At 45.8% G+C, this 18,291-nt stretch overlaps 1 protein-coding gene across 1 annotated transcript; it reads left to right on the plus strand.

Moving 5' to 3' along the window:
* Positions 1-548: 548 nt before the first annotated feature.
* Positions 549-6,198, plus strand: LOC135985041 (secreted Ly-6/uPAR-related protein 1-like). The gene is made up of 3 exons (XM_065627957.1): positions 549-600; positions 4,038-4,157; positions 5,945-6,198. The coding sequence occupies exons 1-3, from the start codon at positions 549-551 to the stop codon at positions 6,196-6,198; spliced, it is 426 nt and encodes a 141-aa protein (XP_065484029.1).
* The last annotated feature ends 12,093 nt before the right edge of the window (positions 6,199-18,291 follow it).

Here is an 18,291-nt window from a genome sequence, read left to right on the forward strand (position 1 = left end):
GACAATAGACATGCTTTGGGCAAACCCAGACACACCAGCTTCCCATCTGCCAGCCCTGAGAGCAGCAGGTATGAAAACATGGCACAGGTTTTTGTGAGGCTGAGCCAATGCACGTGGAAGCCCAACCTGCTGCCGTTTGCATCTTGACTCTTGTTGCCCAATGCAACACGAGTGACACAACCCAGCTCTCTGCTCGCGGGGCCAGACTCCAAGGAACAGACATTCCTTGTCACATTTCCCATCCAAGCACTGGTGTGGGACCACCCCTTGCAGTGCACACTGTGTTTTTCCTTTTTCGCAGGACCGGCCCCAGGACATAAACGTGAAGAAGGGATGACGTATGGCAGGAGTCTGCTCATCGCGGTGATGTCACCTCGGGGAACTTGTTGCTCTACAAATCCAATTCCAGTCGGGAGCTGAGCTCTGTCCCGACCACCCCAAGGGAGTCCGCCCACAGGATCAACAGGAGGTGGAGGGTGGGAAAACATATAAAGCTCCCTGGAAGCAGCTCTCCTTTACTGCCCTGACTGCACAGATCTGCTCTCAGCATGAAGACACTTCTGCTTGGGCTGCTGCTTGGCCTGATGTACGTGGACTTGGGTAAGACCACTGCCTTCCCATTGCTGCAGGGACCCTCTGGGGAATACCTGGGTGGGAAGGGGAAAAAACATCAGTGCAGAAAGATCTGGTAATCCCCAGGTAGGGGAAATAACACCTTTATGTATTTAAGAAGGTCAATGGAGAGCGTGAATGGAGAAAGGAGTTATGCATTCTTGGTAGGATGAGACACGGCACATGATGGAGAGCAAGGCACATTGTTCGGATATGTAGGTGGTCGCCTGTCACCCAACCCTGCTCATATCGTACCCTGGGATGAAGGGGACCGACACACCACTTTGTAAGGCTCAGGTGTGAATGTTGGCCACATGGCACAGGGCAGTAGAAGATCTTAAGATGCCAACTTGTCCCCTCAGGGATGGGATGGGGTATGTTCATACTGAGCTCCTGCCATCTTTAAAACCTCACGGTTGGCTGGAAACTCTGAAAACCAGAGGGTGAAGCTTCAGTATAGATATGAGTGAGGATATGAGAAATAACTCCAAGAATTTTGGAAAAGCAATCACTCATTTCTAGGCACTAGCATATATGTGGAGATGAGCAATTCTGCTGGGTCTGTTTAGGTTTGGTGTCTGACAGGTCTGGGGCAAGCTGGTAGCAGTGTCTGGTCATTACTGCGTTCTTACTCCATCTATTTGTGACCCACTGCAAATACATCCTTGGCCTGGAACAGAGTCATCCTTGGGGTGACACTAACCCAGAATATTTTAACCTACAGCCCATGGGCCCCAGAGGTCCTCAGGCTGCTTTCATGGGATTCCAAAAGATCTCAGAGGAAAGGCAGCTTGGGCAGGGGTTGAACATCTCCACCTGGAAATGGCTATTTGAATATCATTCAAAGGCTTGCAAGTGAAAGAAGGTTGAAAGGCAGACACCTTGCAATTCTTTATGCATGGAAGCAGTTTGGGTCTCTTCTTCAGGCTGCACTGGATTTTTTTAATCCCTCCTACCCTCATTACTCCTTCCACCTGTCTCTGAAGCAAACCTAACTGCTGACTGAAGGACATACTCTGGGCAAAACCCACTACAGAGCTGAACCAGGACAGGTGCAGTTACTTCTACACTGCTTCTGCAATTTTTTACTTTTCAGTATTTGCTGGGTTTGTTTTCTCTTTCTTTCTTTTTCTTTCTTTCTTTTTCTTTCTTTCTTTCTTTCTTTCTTTCTTTCTTTCTTTCTTTCTTTCTTTCTTTCTTTCTTTCTTTCTTTCTTTCTTTCTTTCTTTCTTTTTCTTTCTTTCTTTCTTTCTCTTCCTTCCTTCCTTCCTTTCCTTCCTTTCTTTCCTTTCTTCCTTTCCTTTTTCCCTTCCCTTTCTTCCTTTCCTTTCTCCCTTTCTCCCTTTCTCCCTTTCTTCCTTTTCTTTTCTCTTTTCTTTTCTTTTTTCTTTTCTTTTCTTTTCTTTTCTTTTCTTTCTTTTCTTATTTTCTTTTCTTATTTTCTTTTCTTCTTCTTTTTTTCCTTATATTTCGCAGGAGGCATATTCTGTGTTTCCTTTACTCCTTCTGGGTCTAGTCCCGTCCTGGATGTAATGGAACTGCCGAGGAACTGACAGAGCAGGTTTCTACCCACAGGTCTTGGAGTGTTTTATAGAAACAGAGATGCATCACCAGCCTTTTGTTTATAGTTGAGATGGAGGCAGAAATGGGTTTTCTGGGCTGATCCAGTGGGAGGCGTCTGGTCTAGGCACAGCTCTTGCAGCTGAGGAACATGTCTGTGACCATTAATCTTCCAGAGGTTTTCTATTAAGGGGTAGAAGATACTGTTGGACAGTGATGAATGGTGAATTATTGGCCTTAGATCAGGACACAGCACTGTCCTCCGTGTTCCGTTCTTCTGTTCTGGTCCTTATGGTTTTGGGCTTACCTCTTCCACTACAACCTTCCTACAAAACCAGTGTCCTCTGAGTGCTCCATCAGCATCAGCAAAAAACAAGGTGGCTGAAGGTTTTCTTCCTTAAACCTGCTCTTAACTGGAATTAACTCCTCCAGAACCCATGGCATTGCCCTGCTCACCCATGAAAATTATGAAGTTTTGAAACCATCTCAAACCAAAAGCTGTAAATCAGTTTCTCAGATGCTTTAAACGAGCATGGCTCCATCCCTACGTGAGCCAGTTCTACACACTCATGAACTGCCCCATGCTTGCAAGGTTGACAATGCTATGTTTTCTCTCTCAGTGGGCACTATATGTTAAAATATTAAAAAAAACCTTTAATGGGTCATTTGGAAGGGATCTACTGATTTTCTCAGCTCAGGTAAAGAGTGATCACTCCACCACATCAGCTTATAAAGGATATGGGCACAAGAGCACCACCACTGCTTACACTAAAAAGTCCTTCCTATCCCTGCAAAGAGGACAAAGAAAGCCTCTGCTCTTATTGCACAGATGAATTTTTCAAAGGAGGTGCCGCGAGAATTAGATGCCCTGAACATTCTTTCTAGAGTCAGATATTCAGACAACTGCCTTCAAAAACGTTTATCCTTATCACAAAGTCCCAGAATTTTCTCTGTAACAGCAAACGCTGCAAAAATTTGACAAGAAAGCATTGTCCCTCCTCAATTATACCAGTAGATGGCAGTAGACACATTTGAGTGGTTCTTAGCTGCCGTGTTGGTAGAAGGCATGCTGAATAGAAAATATCAGACCCGGCTGGTTTCTGTCATCAAGCAACACCAGCATGACTCCAAAAAATATGCACACTCGGTATCTACTGGCTGTGGATGGACAAGTCTCGTAGAGAGACTTTTGAGCAACTGCTGTGATCAGTGCTTGCATATGTAAAGGTGTTCCTGTGTCAGCAGGCAGCCAGCAAGAGCTTTGTAGCATCATCTCTTTTAAAAAGCAGCAGTAGCCCCTGATGAAAGTGCTTTTTAGGCCACATTCAGCCTTTTGGATCTCTGATGCAGCTCTGAAATATAAATTCTGCTCCCAGTTGCTAAGTTCTGCAGAAGTTCCTCTAAACAAGCATGAAGGAGCTGTCGCTTTGGGTGGAGGGACTGGGGAACTGCCAGCCATTCGGTGCTGGTGAATACTGCTCTCAAAAGAAGGAGCTATTTTGCTATGTGCTACAGCATTTCTTACAGACGATATAAAGATCCTATCAAAGTGGCTCAAGAAATAGATTCCTCTAGATCCCTGCCCTTCTGGGGCTGCTGAGCCCCCAAGGTAGTGATCACACTCAACTCCCACACCACCATCCTTGTCCTTTGGTGCTGGAATTTGGTCTCTCCCCCCTGACACATCCAAGCTTTGCCATTGCCTCCAGCTGTGCTGAGTTTCTGAGGCTTCTGCTTCTTGGTCAAGGGTGGATGAAGGGGACTGACCATCATATAGTCCCCACCACAGAACAGAGAAGGTGCAAACTTGATGTCTACCTTCACTGCTATGACCAGGTTGGACATGGTTCTGTTCCCTTCTGCAGCCCAATCCTTACGATGTTACACATGCACAGACCAAAGGGACATTGCCCAGTGCAGAACAATCACTGAGTGTCCCCCGGAAGCCACCGTATGCACAACAACACTGCACTCCGTAGACTCGGGTAAGTCTCATTGCTTGGTGTGGGTGTTCACAGGGAGAAATCGTAGAACCATAGAACAGTTTGGGCTGGAAAAGATCTTAGACATCATCTGGTTCCAGCCTCCCACCATGGACTGGGACACGTTCCACTAGACCAAGTTGCTCAAAGCCCCATCCAACCTGGCCTTCCATGGATGGGGCATCCACAACTTCTCTGGGAAGTCTGTTCCAGGGCCTCACCAGCTTCATGGCAAAGCATTTATTCCTTATATCTAATCTAAGTCTACCCTCTTTAAGTTTAAAACTGTTACCCCTTGTCCTATCACTACACTCCCTGATAAAGGGCCCCTCCCCATCTTTCGTGTATGGCCCCTTTAAGTACTGGAAGGCTGCTTTAAGGTCTTCCTGGAGACTTCTCTTCTCCAGGCTGAACAACCCCACCTCAGCCTGTCCTCACAGGGGAAGTGTTCCATCCCTCTGATCATTTTTGTGGCCCTCCCCTGGACTCTCTCCAACAGGTCCATGTCTGTCCTGTACTGAGGACCCCAGAGCTGGATGCAGGACTGCAAGGGAGCCTCATGAGAGCAGAGCAGAGGGGCAGAATTACCTCCCTCAACCTGCTGGCCAAACTTCCTTCTCCCCTTCCTAGTCCCAGCTTGGATTATCCTTTAACGTCTCTATAAGAATCCAGGTGGAGACACCCAAGGAAAAAAATCCATCAGATTCAGAGCTTCATAGTGAAACATGCAGGACTCATCCTGCTTACTCGTTCTGTTTTGCCTTTCTTACCTCTATGCCCTTACAGACCCTGAACCTATGGATGTGTGCAAACACACCACAGAAATCCAGAGGCTTCTTCCTTGTTCATAGACACTTTCACCTAACACCAATGGTCTCACCAGTGACCATGACAGTGTTATACCAGTGCGTCTTGGCACTGCCATCCTTTATACAGAGCCCTTGCAGGAGCAACTCACTTGAACAAGCGACTTGAGTCTTTTGTCCATGCTGGAATAAATTTAGAAAGAGCAGTAGGGAGAGAGGGAGGCAACAGGGAGAACCAGCTGACCTGTTCATACAAAGAGCAGTCTGGATTACAGGCACCCATGGATTAGAGATGTTCAACACCTTATTTGCCTTTATTTACCTATAAAAACTTTACTGTTATTTGTCCTCACAGAATCACAGAATGGTTGGGGTTGGAAGGGACCACTGGAGATCATCTAGTCCAACCCACCTGCTAAAGCAGGGTCATCAGAGCAGATCACACAGGAATGTGTCCAGACGGGTCTTGAATGTCTCCAGAGAAGGAGACTCCACAACCTCTCTGGGAAGCCTGTTCCAGGGTTCTGGCACTTCAAAGTTAAGAAGTTTCTCCTCATATTCAGATGGAACATCCTGTGTTTCAGTCTGTGCCTATTGCCCCTCATCCTGTTGTTCAGTACCACTGAAGGGAGTCTGGTCCATCCTCTTGACACCCATCCTGGAGATATTTATAAACATTGACGAGATCCCCTTTCACCTTCTCCAGGCTGAGCAGACCCAGTTCTCTCAGTCTCTTCTCATGAGAAAGGTGCTCTAGGCCCCTAATCATCTTTGTAGTCCACTGCTGGACTCCCTCCAGAAGTTACTTGTCTTTCTTAAGCTAGGAAGCCCAGAACTAGACACAGAACTCCAGATGCAGTCTCACCAGAGCAGAGGGGGAGGACAACTTTCCTCAGTCGGTGTTTCTCAATGACAGCTGTCTGCGCCTTCCTTCATCATTTTTTTCTCTTCTCCTTCTCCCCTTCTCCAATCTACCTGTTTCAGGTTATCCCTTTTTTGGCAACATCACCGTGACCAGAAGCTGTGACGTGGAATGCATCCTCTTTCATAATGCAATAGGGGCAAAGACACACGAGTCATGCTGCTACACCGACCTCTGCACCGACGACGACAGGACCCATGAAAAAGAGCCGGAGGAGGTCAACGGGGCTTCGAGCATCAGTAGGGTGGGAAGCAGGTCTGCAGCACTGTGTCTGATGGCCGTGGTTGTTGGCACACTCCACCAGTATGCTCCGTAACACTACAAGGACCTATGCTCCAGTCAAAACATCCCCACTCCTCTCTCTGCCAAGCTGCCTTGTGAACTCTTAGATACCTCTGGAATAACCTTCTTCACCAACATGTAGCTTCACCCATCTTCAATGCTGTGAATTCAACGGAATTCAAGCCAAGAGTTTGGGCGCCTGGACCTAAAACCTTCAAATTTCCAGTTTCCAGCTGCTAAGCAGGTGTTCCTCACCTTCGGCTGTTTCTGGTCCTCAGGACCCACATCTCCCCCTGCAGCTTTCCTCTGTGGGGAGCAGCAGTGGATGAAGCACTACAGCTCTGCGCAGCGGGAGGGCCTGGGTTGGGCCAGCAAGGCTGTTGCTCTGGGCTCACCCCCAGCAAGATCAGGGGCTGTACACACACCGGATTTGGATAGTGCTTTTTTCCCAGGTCTCCTCAAGCTCCCACACAACCTGTGCCTGTGGGTCTCCATTATATTCCTGTGTACAACCCCCCAGAAAAGTCCTGTAACCCTCCATCAGGAGTTTGGTTTATTTTCTTTCCACTTTTGGTACTATCTCCTGAGTCAGAGCAGCAGATAGATGCTGGTCCCCTCTCACTACTTGCTCAAAAGAGTGCGGTTTGTAATTTTAGAGAGCTGGCACTTAGTTCTGTCTAGAATAAGCTATAGAATGAGTTCAGAAGGGCTCAGCCTTCATGTGTTGCGATGGGATGTATTTCTGGAAAGCTCTAAATACACGCTGGACCAGGCCATGGCAGATTAGACCCACTACAGAAAAAATACAGAATAGAATCATAGAATTATTTCAGTTGGAAGAGACCCTCAGGATCAAGTCCAACCATAACCTAACTCTAGCACTAAACCATGTCCCTAAGAACCTCATCTAAACGCCTTTTAAACCCCTCCAGGGATGGTGACTCCACCACTGCCCTGGGCAGCCTGTTCAAATGCCTTACAACCTTTTCCAGGAAGATTTTTTCCTAAGATCCAATCTAAACCTCCCCTGGCACAACTTTAGGCCATTTTCTTTTGTCCTATAACTTGCTATTTGGGAGAAGAGACCAACACCCTCCATGCTACAACCTCCTTTCAGGTAGTTGTAGACAGGGATTGGGAGTTTGGCTACCCAAAACCCTCAGCAGCCCTTTTCCTGAGCTCAGGTTTTAATCAGAGTTCCTGGATTTCCGTTCCCAAATGTTTTACAGGACATTTCAAGCAACGTTTTCCGCTCCTCTGCCTTCTCCAATCGCTTCACAAGATTGGAGGAAAGGAAAAGTAACGATTATCCCAGACCTTCAACTCTGAGAAAACCCAACAGCTTCACTCACACCAGTTAACAGCGCTACTGAGTCCCAGCTGGGGATTTGCTGCATTGTCCCTTGGAGCATCTGTAAGATTGATTTTGATGTTCCACCTGCTGTAAAACCAGTTGGAGTGAAAATAGATATAAATGAGTCAGGTGTGCCTATCTCTCAGCCCTCTCTGGTGGGGGAGATCCAGGAAACTTCCCATTTGCTCTGTTCCTATTGCCAGAGCTCATCCAGGGGACAAACTGTAAGAGCAAGGGCAGAGTGGGAGCTTGGGTACATCCCATGGACCATTCTTGTGTGTTCATACTAACCCTGCAACCTTCTCTGTGCCAAAGTCCATTTTTGCTCTGTTTCTGCAAGACATCAGCCAGGAAACTAAAGGAATAAGCAACGGGGTTGTTTTTCTTCATTGCACAGAGGTAATTGTTTCTTAAAGTCTATCTCAGTACCATTTGCAAGAAAACATTGACAAGGCATTGCACTCCTTGGCGGAGGGCCCTGTGCAAGCCTGGGGCTCAGGAGGTTGATGAAACCCTTTTTTTTCTAGAGATGAAATCATAGAATCATAGAATCATTTTGGTTGGAAGAAACCTTCAAGATCATCGAGTCCAACCATTAACCTACCACTGTCACTAAACCACATCCCTAAGAACTTCATCCATGCATCTTTTAAACATCTCCAGGGATGGTGACTCCAGCACTGCCCTGGGCAGGCTGTTCCAATGCCCAGCAACCCTTTCCAGGAAGAAATTTTTTCTAATATCTAATCTAAACTTCCTCTGGTGCTGTGCTTCACTAAAACAGCCACAGCTTCCCTGAGACATCCTTTCATTGCTGAGGTTTAAGGTGGGAAAAATACCATTGAGAGGATAATGATTGGGAGCTACTCAAATGCCGATATTGCATCCATCCTTGCAGACACAGAGCATCAGCTTCTGCTTCCTATTCGTCCATTCTCTATTCCCCTGTTCCAAAACCAGCCTGATGTGAGGCCGGAAACAAACCACCATCATCGCCATATCACAGAATCACAAAATCACCTTTTCCATCCCGGATTCCAGCTCTGGTGTAAGTCACTGTCCCCAGTGACCTTTCCATACTGGCTGCAGGGTCCCGTCCTACGCTAACATAGGCTGAACTTTCCTCCAGATATTCCACACTCAGAGGGGGCAAGGCTGGAATACAGAGGGACTGGGAGTGTGAGGGTTCCCTTCTGGATGACAATCTAGTAAATAAAGTTGGGTCCTCTGGTTTTCAGACTGCAGCATCTTTCTTGTGCGCTCAGCCTTTGCCCAGGGAGGTGGAATGGGGCAGCAGAGCCTGCAAGGAGGACAATTCTTTGGCTGGTTTCCTGCAGATCCAAACTGCCGTGTACCAGAGAGAGGAAAAGCAACAGAAAAGGACAAGCAAGGGTGTGCCAAAATGCTCCTTGCAAGAGCTGGATTTAAGGTTATCCCCACTGGAAGAGGAGAGGGAGAAGGGTAGAAGAAATGTAAAGTACTGTCCAGTGGCTACAAGAGCCTCAGCAGTGGCATGCATGGGAAGAACTGGGCATTTTCGTAGTGCAGCTTCTCTCAGCAGAAGAAGATAAAGCATCTGAGCTCAGACTGCAAGGCAAGCAGACAGTTGTGAGCAAGCATTTGGGGTCTGTTCTTTTCTGCAAAGATGCTGTGGGTGGGGAGCACTGCCCTCCTCGCATCACTGGTGTTGGTTGTGAGCATCCTGTATCACACTGCACGTCTCCTGGGACATCCCTGTTAATGTGGCTCCGCCGTCAGAGCAGCGAGCATCTACTGTAGCCAAGCAGAGTCAAAGGCAGGGTTTAGCTTCAAAGCACTCGCAGTATGTTCCTAAATTAGGAGAGGTGAAAAGCCCTTCACACAGAGTGTCAGGTACAGGCTGTGTTAGCCACAAGCCACAGCCTGAACAGTTGTCACTGCGAGTCCTTGCAAAATTTGATTTGCTGCTGCTTTGGTTATTGCTTCTATTTTTTTCTTGCTATTTGGTCCCTAGGAATTGAACCCAGCAAGAACCACTGCCCCAGCAAATGCAGGATACTGCCAGGGCATTCAAAGGAGCTGGCAGACTTTTGCGTCACTGGGTCAAGTGGACATACAGCGGAAGAACTTTAAATATAGGCTGAATAAAATAGAACAGAGAGAGATGTGTCTCCAAAGGGCCATGAAAAGTCTTGGAGCCTCTCAGCCCTACAAAATGAGGCTTCACAGCAGGCAGTATCCAGCACTGCTGTTGCTGTGTTGAAGGATTTCACCTGCCCCTCTGGGGGCTTTTTCTTGCCAGAAGTCATTCTGTGCACATCCAGAGACTTTATCTCCAGACTTTAGGGCACTCCTCAGTGCTTTATGCTTTATCTGGCCAAGAAGTTGCCTCTTTCATCATCTTCCAGCCCTTCTGCTAATGTGGGGCAGCCCTATAGATATGTAGCCCTGATCTGCATCACCTGCTTTCAGTCGCAAATCATAGAATTATAGAACTGTTTGGGTTGGAAAGGACCTTCAAAGCTCATCTGGTCCAACCCCCTGCAATAAGCAGGGACATCTTCACCCAGATCAGGATGCTCAGAGCCACATCCAACCTGGCCTTGAATGTTTCCAGGAATGGGGCATCCACCACCTCTCTGGGCAACCTGTAATTGCTTCCATTCATCTAGAAATTAAAGAGTAAAGCACGAGAGAGGCGAAACTTTTGGCAAGGTGTTTGCAGACCCACACAGGTGAGGATATTCAAACTGGTGTCCTCTGCTGTGTCACACTTCCAGCCAACCATCAGGGTGATATATCTGCCTGGCATGACCTTTCTTCATGAGTTCCGTGAGTCTTGAAGGTGATGTGGACATTTCAAAAGATAGTTCCTCCTCTGGAAACACAAGACACATGCAGCCTTGGCTTGGGCTGGATCAGGACCCAGGTTCAATCCTGCTGATTGATTCCCACAAAAGCATCACTGGTGCTGTGGGAAAGCAAAACATCAAACAGTGTGACTAAGAGGACCAGGATTTCCAGAAGGGATCATTTGCAGTTGCTTTCCACAGCAGGACACTGGTCACATCATGTGTAGCCATGAATGATGGTAGTTATCCTGATATGCTCTGATTGCAGGCTGGCTCAAGCTACAAGGTGGGAAACACCAGGAGCTGTTTTTCTGCTTGGTTTCTTTTAATTTTATATATTTTTGTCTTCTTTGAGAGGAAAAGTGGTAAAAAAAATACAGCCCTCTTGGAAGGCACGCAAATCCAGGTGGGCATGAAAGAAAAAGAGACAAAACAAGGGCAGAAGTTATTGTAGAACTCCAAGAGAAGAAAAAAAAAAAGGGGGATATTTTTGCATTCCAGACATTTAATGTAAGACAGAGTTCTGATGTAATCAAATACAGAAAGAACTTGTAGTTCTTTCTAAAAATACCTATCTAGAATATAAATATACATTAGCATGTAGCTGCAAGGCTTATGGAGATATCTGCCACAGTCTCATATTTACAGATAGGGATTTAAATGTTTAATACCGCACATTCAAAAGAAAGTCACTTCATCTGAAGTAGTTATTAATTATAGAATGCGCTTGGCAGGACTGATGTGCAGCAGGAGTGGTATCATTTTCAATATCAGTCCCAAATTATTTCTCACCTAAAATCTATCATGTACACATTTTTTTTTCTCTTCTTAAAATAGATCTATTTTTCCATATTAGGCTATGGATGACTTGGAATGGCTGCCTCTGACACACCGGCACATCCTCTCTCAGATGTCTTCATTGCTGTCCTGCACGACTCTTGCATCCCTAATTCCAGGGGAACATAAATTCAAAGCCTCTTTATTCAGTACAGCCCCAGGTCTGGAAATAAGGCAAATCCCCTAAAAATGAGGTGAACAGAAATTTTAGTGTGTCTGAAATTGATATGTTGAGAGGGCGAAGACATTTAGGGTCACTTGAACCCAAGAGGGATGCTCAGAGTATTGTAAAAGGATGGTGCAGATGGCCTGTGTGTGCTTCAAGTGCCTTCCCAGCATCTTTCATCCCCATTCCCTGAGGCTCCAGTCTACAGTTTGCCGTGAGATTTTAAAAAACACAAGACACGTCAATTAACCACTCTGTGCCCTAGCTGAGTCTGGTCTGGATCCTGATCCCCTTTCTTCAGTCACCCCTATGAAACAGATGGGAATTGTCACACATTGTTAGCTCCAAGAGCGGTCTTGCAACACATCTTTAGTGCTGACCGAGATTTAAGCTTGTGAATACACTTAGTAAACGTGGGTAAGGACATTGTGCCTTGGGACCAACTGATTTTGCACTAGTCCCTCATGGGCATGTTGCTGAAATCCATGCCTACCTATAATATTAAAGGCAACCGAAAGCCATAGTGTATGAAATCTGTGGCTCAGAGTCCCAAAAATCTAACGCAGTCATCTGAACAAAACCACTATGTGCTCCCTATGACCAGCAGGTCTCTGAATACAAGGGGTGAATAGATTTTCTGTGTCTTCATGCTGTTCCTACCCCTTGCAAGGGCAATTTGCTGTGCCCTTGGTCACACCAGCGATGGCACATCAGCACTGAAGCATTGTCTGACTCTTCTTTTAATGACAGCCTTGCCCTGGTGTTTGGAGAAGTAGAGCTCACTCCAGCTGAAATTGGGACTGGAATGAACATCCCTTCATCTCCTTGCAAAATAAATTATTTTTGACCAATAAGCGTAGAATCATAGCATCATTTTTGTTGGAAAAGACCTTGAAGATCATCAAGCCCAATTGTTAAGCCAACATTGCCAAGTTCACCACCAAACCATGTCCCTAAGAAACTCATCTACATGTCTTTTAAACACCTCCAAGGATGGTGACTCTACAACTGCCCTGGACAGCCAGTTTCAATGCCCAACAACCCTTCCATGAAGAAGTTTTTCCTAATATCTAATCTAAACCTCCCCTGGTGCAACTTGGGGCCATTTCCTCTCATCGCTTGTAAGTTGGGAGAACAGACCAACCCTCTCCATGCTGCAACCTCCTTTCAGGCAGTTCAGAGATCAGAAGGTCTCCCCTCAGCTCCTGTTCTCCAGGCTGAACGCCCCAGGTCCCTCAGCCGCTCCCATCACACTTGTGCTCCAGCCCCTTCTCCAGCTCTATTCCCTTCTCTGAACTCACTCCGGCACCTCAAGGTCTTTCTTGTCATGCAGGGCCCAAAACTGAACCAAGATTCCAGGTGTAGCCTCCCCAGTGCCCAGTACAGGGGGACGGTCACTGCTTTGGACTTGGCACTGGTAAGGCTGCACCTTGAATGATGGGAGATGCTTGCAGAGGGATTTGCCACCACCCTCAGCAAGAATCACTGACCCACAGGCAGAGGGTGGGCTCTGGATTTCTCATGACACCAGGAAACACTCAACATGTGCTGCAAGTGGCAGAACAGCAAAGCCTCGTTAACAACGTGCTTTGATGTATCTCTTTGTCATGGATCCTCTGAAGCCTTAAAAAGGGCTGAGCTGTCTGCAGTCTCACAGAAGGCTTCAGCAGAGTCTCTTCCATCTGAATATTTGTTTTCCTGAAACCCCCAGAAACTTCACAAACTCTGGCCATGCAACCATATCAAACCAGCAGTTGTGTGTTCTTACCTGTACCCACACAAATCCATGATCACGTGAGCCATGTCCTTGTAAAGCTGGGCTAAAAACGAGCCAGAATTTGTTTTTATGCTTTCCTGGCTGCTGCCCATCTCCTGGCTCTGGGGAGGCAGAACACAAGGGAATTAGTTGTTTTTAGTGTAAAGACAGCTGTCGTTGTGTTTGGAGATGACATACAAATCTGACAGTGAAACAAACACCCAGGAGATGGTGACAGACTGATGCACTAACAGCAGAGGAGGAAAGCCAATCTGGTGAGGAGGGGAGAGTTAGCAGAAAGATATCTGAATTCTACCCTAGAAAAGAAAGGATTTTAGCCAAACTGCTATAGGCCACCTGCCATGGCCAACTTGTGAAGGGGTCTAGTTTATCTTTGCCTTTGAGGAATGCAACTAGGAGGTGTTTTTTGGTTTGGTTTGGTTTTGCTTTCTGATATCCTCAGATCATGATAGGGTCTTCTGCAAGCACATTTTTGCTGTGTCAGCCCTGCAAAAATCTCTCAGGAGAGTTGGGGTTCCTCATGCATAGGAAGCAAGTCTAGGTATCTCAAGGGGTTTTAGTGCTAACCTCAAGGAGCACACTTAAAGGTTCTCCTAAACTTATCACACTCAACCCGTATCCTTACAAGAGGAAATGGCCTCAAGTTGTGCCGGGGTAGGTTTAGGTTGGATATTAGGAAAAAATTCTTCCCGGAAATGGTTGTGAAGCATTTGAACAGGCTGCCCAGGGCAGTGGTGGAGTCACCATCCCTGGAGGGGTTTAAAAGACATTTACACGAGGTTTTTAGAGACATGGTTTAATGCTAGAGTTAGGTTATGGTTGGACTCGATGATCCTGAGGGTCTCTTCTAACTGAAATGATTCTATGAGTCTAAGATTCTTCTCATCAGTCCTTTAAAGAAAAAAAATGTCCAGAAGGATATGCATGTCTATGGCTCCGCTAGCAGGAGATTGTTCCAGACTCTTAATGCTGTGATGATCAAAAACCACATTTGCAATAAAATATTGCTCTTGCTTCTCCCTCCTCTGAGATGGTATTTCTATGGGCAGTTTGTCCTGTCTCAGATGGTTTATTTAGCTAAACAAGCCAGCTTGTTCTGATATACTCTTGTAGGATCAGCTCTCCAAGCACAATAATCTTCATTATTTGTGACTGTGTCATCTTCAAGCCATGGTTACCTTGAGAGATCCAAGCTATGTGCAAGATTTCGTGAGCTAGAAGGCCATCACAAAAATGATCCTTAGACAACCTGTTGTTGCAGTGGTCTCCTGGGCTGGATAAAGGAGCTGAGAGGTGTTTTGTTGTGGCAGTCTCTGTGCTACAACATTATCCCTTTATGGAAGCAATTCATGAATCCTTATTCAGTGGAGGAACATAGATGAGACTCTCACTGGCATCCCCTTGTTATGCTAGTTCTCCTGAATGGGGCAGGGAAAACAAACATTTTTCACTAAACGAAAAAGAGGGATGAGCAGGATCTTCTGTCACCTAATCAGAGCACACGTGTGCACACAGTAATTCCCCACCACTGGCAGTGCGAGAATGCATGCACAGGGGTGAGCTTCAGCTTTTAGGGCCCCTTGTCAAAATCCTCTTGAACTCCTTAGAAAAAGTTTAGAAGACATGTAACATTTTTTTTCACATGTAATAAAATGCAGTTGTTGATACATTGGTACTTCAACAAGCCACGAGGTCTGTGGGAAAGAAATATCAAGTGTGTGCAGTCAAGCACTAACTTTCTGATCAGGGGACAATCACTTGGTCACACAAGTGACTCTAACCCATATAGAAAATGCTGTGTCACACGATAAATAGCAGCAAAATGTAAATGGATGTTCATGCATTCAATTTTTCTTTTTTTCTGGAAACATCTCAGGGGTAGCAGAGTAGAGTAGGATAGAATAGAGTAGAAGAAGGGAAGGGAAGGGAAGGGAAGGGAAAGAATAGAATAGAATAGAATAGAATAGAATAGAATAGAATAGAATAGAATAGAATAGAATAGAATAGAATAGAATAGAATAGAATAGAATAGAATAGAATAGAATAGAATAGAATGCAATACTTTGGGTTAGAAGGAACCTCAAAGTTCATCTCATTCCAACTCTCCTGCCATGGGCAGCAACACATTCCACTAGACCAGGTTGCTCAAAGTCCTACCCAGCCCACATTATTGCTTATCTCTATTTGCTCAATAGTTTCACTTGTTTACTTTGGCATAATCTTGACAGTCCTGGAGGCCAAGGGAGAGTTAATGGTGTTTCTGGTATTTTGTAATCACGCAAACCTTGAAACAACATCTTACAACTTGATTGTTTCATTAGGTAGAAGTAGGTGCATCAAAGATTAATGAGGTTTTTGGGAGATACTTTGTTTGTAGTCGAGCACCAGCTAGCTGTCAAACACCACCTACAACCTCCCAGAAGTTTGCAGCTGATTGCAGGAGCAGGCATAGTGCCAAACCTTTCCTGCTCCTCATTTCATATTCTTATTCAAACTCAATATCTACCCACGTCCTGGCCCAAATTCTTCCATGACTATAGGACTGGAAAGATGCAGCAGAGTTAGTGACCACCTAAGTAAACAGTTTTTAAAGCAAATCAGGTCTGTGGCATACCTGCAGCTCTTGAAATGCACTGCTGTTATTTCTAATGTTTTTTTAATTCCTCATGACATTTTATTCCACTCTATTTTTGGTACCGATATATAGGTTTCCATTATAAATAGCTGCATATTCCAATTCAGTCTCATAACTAGGACAAGGATGCGCTGGGCATCCAGACCTTGATTTTGGGGAAAGAAGACTGCAACATTTCCAGCCAAGTTTCAGGCTTTCTGTGAGATTCTTCTCTCAGGAAAACCAGTACCTTTGCATCTGGAAAGTGTCCTGCACTCCCTGGGTATAAATCAAATGGCAGCACTGGTAAGGACTCATTGCCAAGCTAACAAATCATAGAAACAAGGCTTCGAAGCTCTATAGCAGCTTTCCCTCAGAGGAGCTCAGAGTCTGAATTTAGGCACAAGGATTTCAGCATCAAAGCTGAGTGATAAATATTCTTCCCATTTTATAGTCTGAGAGGCCATGCTGTAAGCCTGTGCATCCTTATACGTGACACCGAACTAAAGCCCTTTGCAAAAATAAAAAACAAAGGACCTGTGTGGTTTGTGAACACTTTTAAATGACTGATTACTCCAAAGTAAATCAGAGGCAGGTTGCAAACAAGTCCCAAAGAGCAGAAACTGTGTGTTTTGCAAGAAATGTTGTTCAGCCATGAATAAGGGAGAGCTGATGGTTCAGAGCAACTATGATGATGACTCAGTTACCATCCCACCCTCAACCCACTGTAGGGTGGGGAAAGTCTCTCAACTTATATAATTCACCATGAAATTTAGATCAGGACTTTAATTTAGGTGTTTCACAGGTATTTGTTTGTGCAAAGCAACACTGTGGCTCATGCTACTGCCTTGGGGCTGGGGAAGGAGAGGACAGATCTGTGCTCACATGGTTCTGCTTATGTGTGGAATAACAGCAGCTAGTGAGGAAATTAGCTGGACCGAACCCCAAACCAGCCTTTCTTTGTTCAGGGGGTTAGAACGCAGATCTGAGATCTCCCTTCCAACTGTAACTCTTTGATAATTCTAGATCTGGACCCATACTGGGGGTAACTCCTTTTTCTGTGCTTTACTCTCAAAATGCCTTTCACTGTACACCAGTTGCTGTCACTTGGAGCTGGATATCTTTCAATATTACAGCAACAGTCTGTATTCTTCTTCTTCAGAGGACTACAAAACAGTGGCTGTGCTGTACCGAGTCCTTCAGAGTTTGTTTGCAAAGGGGAAGCTGCACAGGGAGCACAGATTTGCAAGTGCATTATCATCGACTGATGACACAGCCTTACTCTTAAGGGCATGAGTCATATTTATATAGCCATTATGTGAAAGATAATCTTGTTATATAACCATGGCTATTCTTCTCTGACTGAAATAAGTCACCTCGATTTGTTTTAAAAGTAAGTTTTGAAAAGAGCTTCCTGGATTTTACAGGTGTACATAACTGCTTTGTTGTCTATGCACATATGCAACTCTACTAGCAAACAGTGACACTCACTCTAGGTACAACTATCCAGGTTTTTTTTCCAGGAGGGAAATGTGGCTTTGTGTCACTGAAGGTGTGTCTCTCCAGGCTTGATCAGAAAGGTGCATGGTGAAACATAGCAAATGAGAACAGCCGTGAATAATAAATAAGCAGTAAATGAGATGAGGTCTTGCTGTGCAGCTCTGCGGGCAGCAGGGATTTAGTGATACTTTTCCAGAGGGGATAGCACGAGCACACCTTGAACTTCAGACTGCAGCTCACGTTGTCAGCAGCAGCAAAGTGCACGTTTACACAGGGACATGAAAGGAAACCTCCGTGCCTTCTCCTACAGATATTACTGAATGGCTCTGCAATCTCAGCAGGAGGTCACAAATGCCTTGGCCTCCTGAAATGTTTCTTCTGAGGAAGAATTAGTAAACACAATAGATTCATACTACTCTCTGAGGACTGTAAGCATGACACAGGTCCGTGCTTCTCAGAGCTGGAACAGCTCTGCTGGGAGGACAGGCTGAGAGAGTTGGAGTTGCCCAGCCTGGAGAAGAGAAGGCTCCAAGGAGACTTTATTGTGGCCTTTCTGCACAAAAAAGAAGTCTACAAGAAGGATGGGGACAGACTTTTTAGCAGGGCCTGTTGTGATCAGATAAGGGGTGATGGTTTTAAACTAAAGGAGGGGAGATTCAGGCCAGACATGAGGAATAAATCTTTTACACTGAGGGTGGTGAGACCCTGGTCCAGGTTGCCCAGAGAGGTGGTGGATGCTCCATCCCTGGAGACATCCCAGGCCAGGCTGGATGGGACTCTGAGCAACCTGATCTGGGTGAACATGTCCCTGCTCATGGCAGGGGCTTGGACTGGATGAGCTTTGAAGGTTCCTCCCAACCCAAACAACTCTATGAGTCTATGAGTCTATGCCTTTCACAGGCAGTCATGCCAAGTCTCAAACATAGAGCATTTTGGCAGGGGTGTTTGCTGCCTTCTAGTTTCCTTGCCTGTGCTAAATGGTGCAGTCACAAAGCTGGATTTTACCTGGAGGGCTTCCAAGCAGAGCATTCATCTGTTCACCCAACTC

This window comes from Caloenas nicobarica, chromosome 2 (genome assembly GCF_036013445.1).
Source record: "Caloenas nicobarica isolate bCalNic1 chromosome 2, bCalNic1.hap1, whole genome shotgun sequence".
Taxonomy (NCBI): Eukaryota; Metazoa; Chordata; class Aves; order Columbiformes; family Columbidae; genus Caloenas; species Caloenas nicobarica.

Coding starts and splice junctions, on each gene's coding strand:
- LOC135985041 (XM_065627957.1), top strand. CDS start 549: ATGAAGACACTTCTGCTTGGGCTGCTGCTTGGCCTGATGTACGTGGAC. Junction 601..4,037: donor CCTGATGTACGTGGACTTGG/GTAAGACCACTG, acceptor TCCCTTCTGCAG/CCCAATCCTTACGATGTTAC. Junction 4,158..5,944: donor ACTGCACTCCGTAGACTCGG/GTAAGTCTCATT, acceptor TACCTGTTTCAG/GTTATCCCTTTTTTGGCAAC.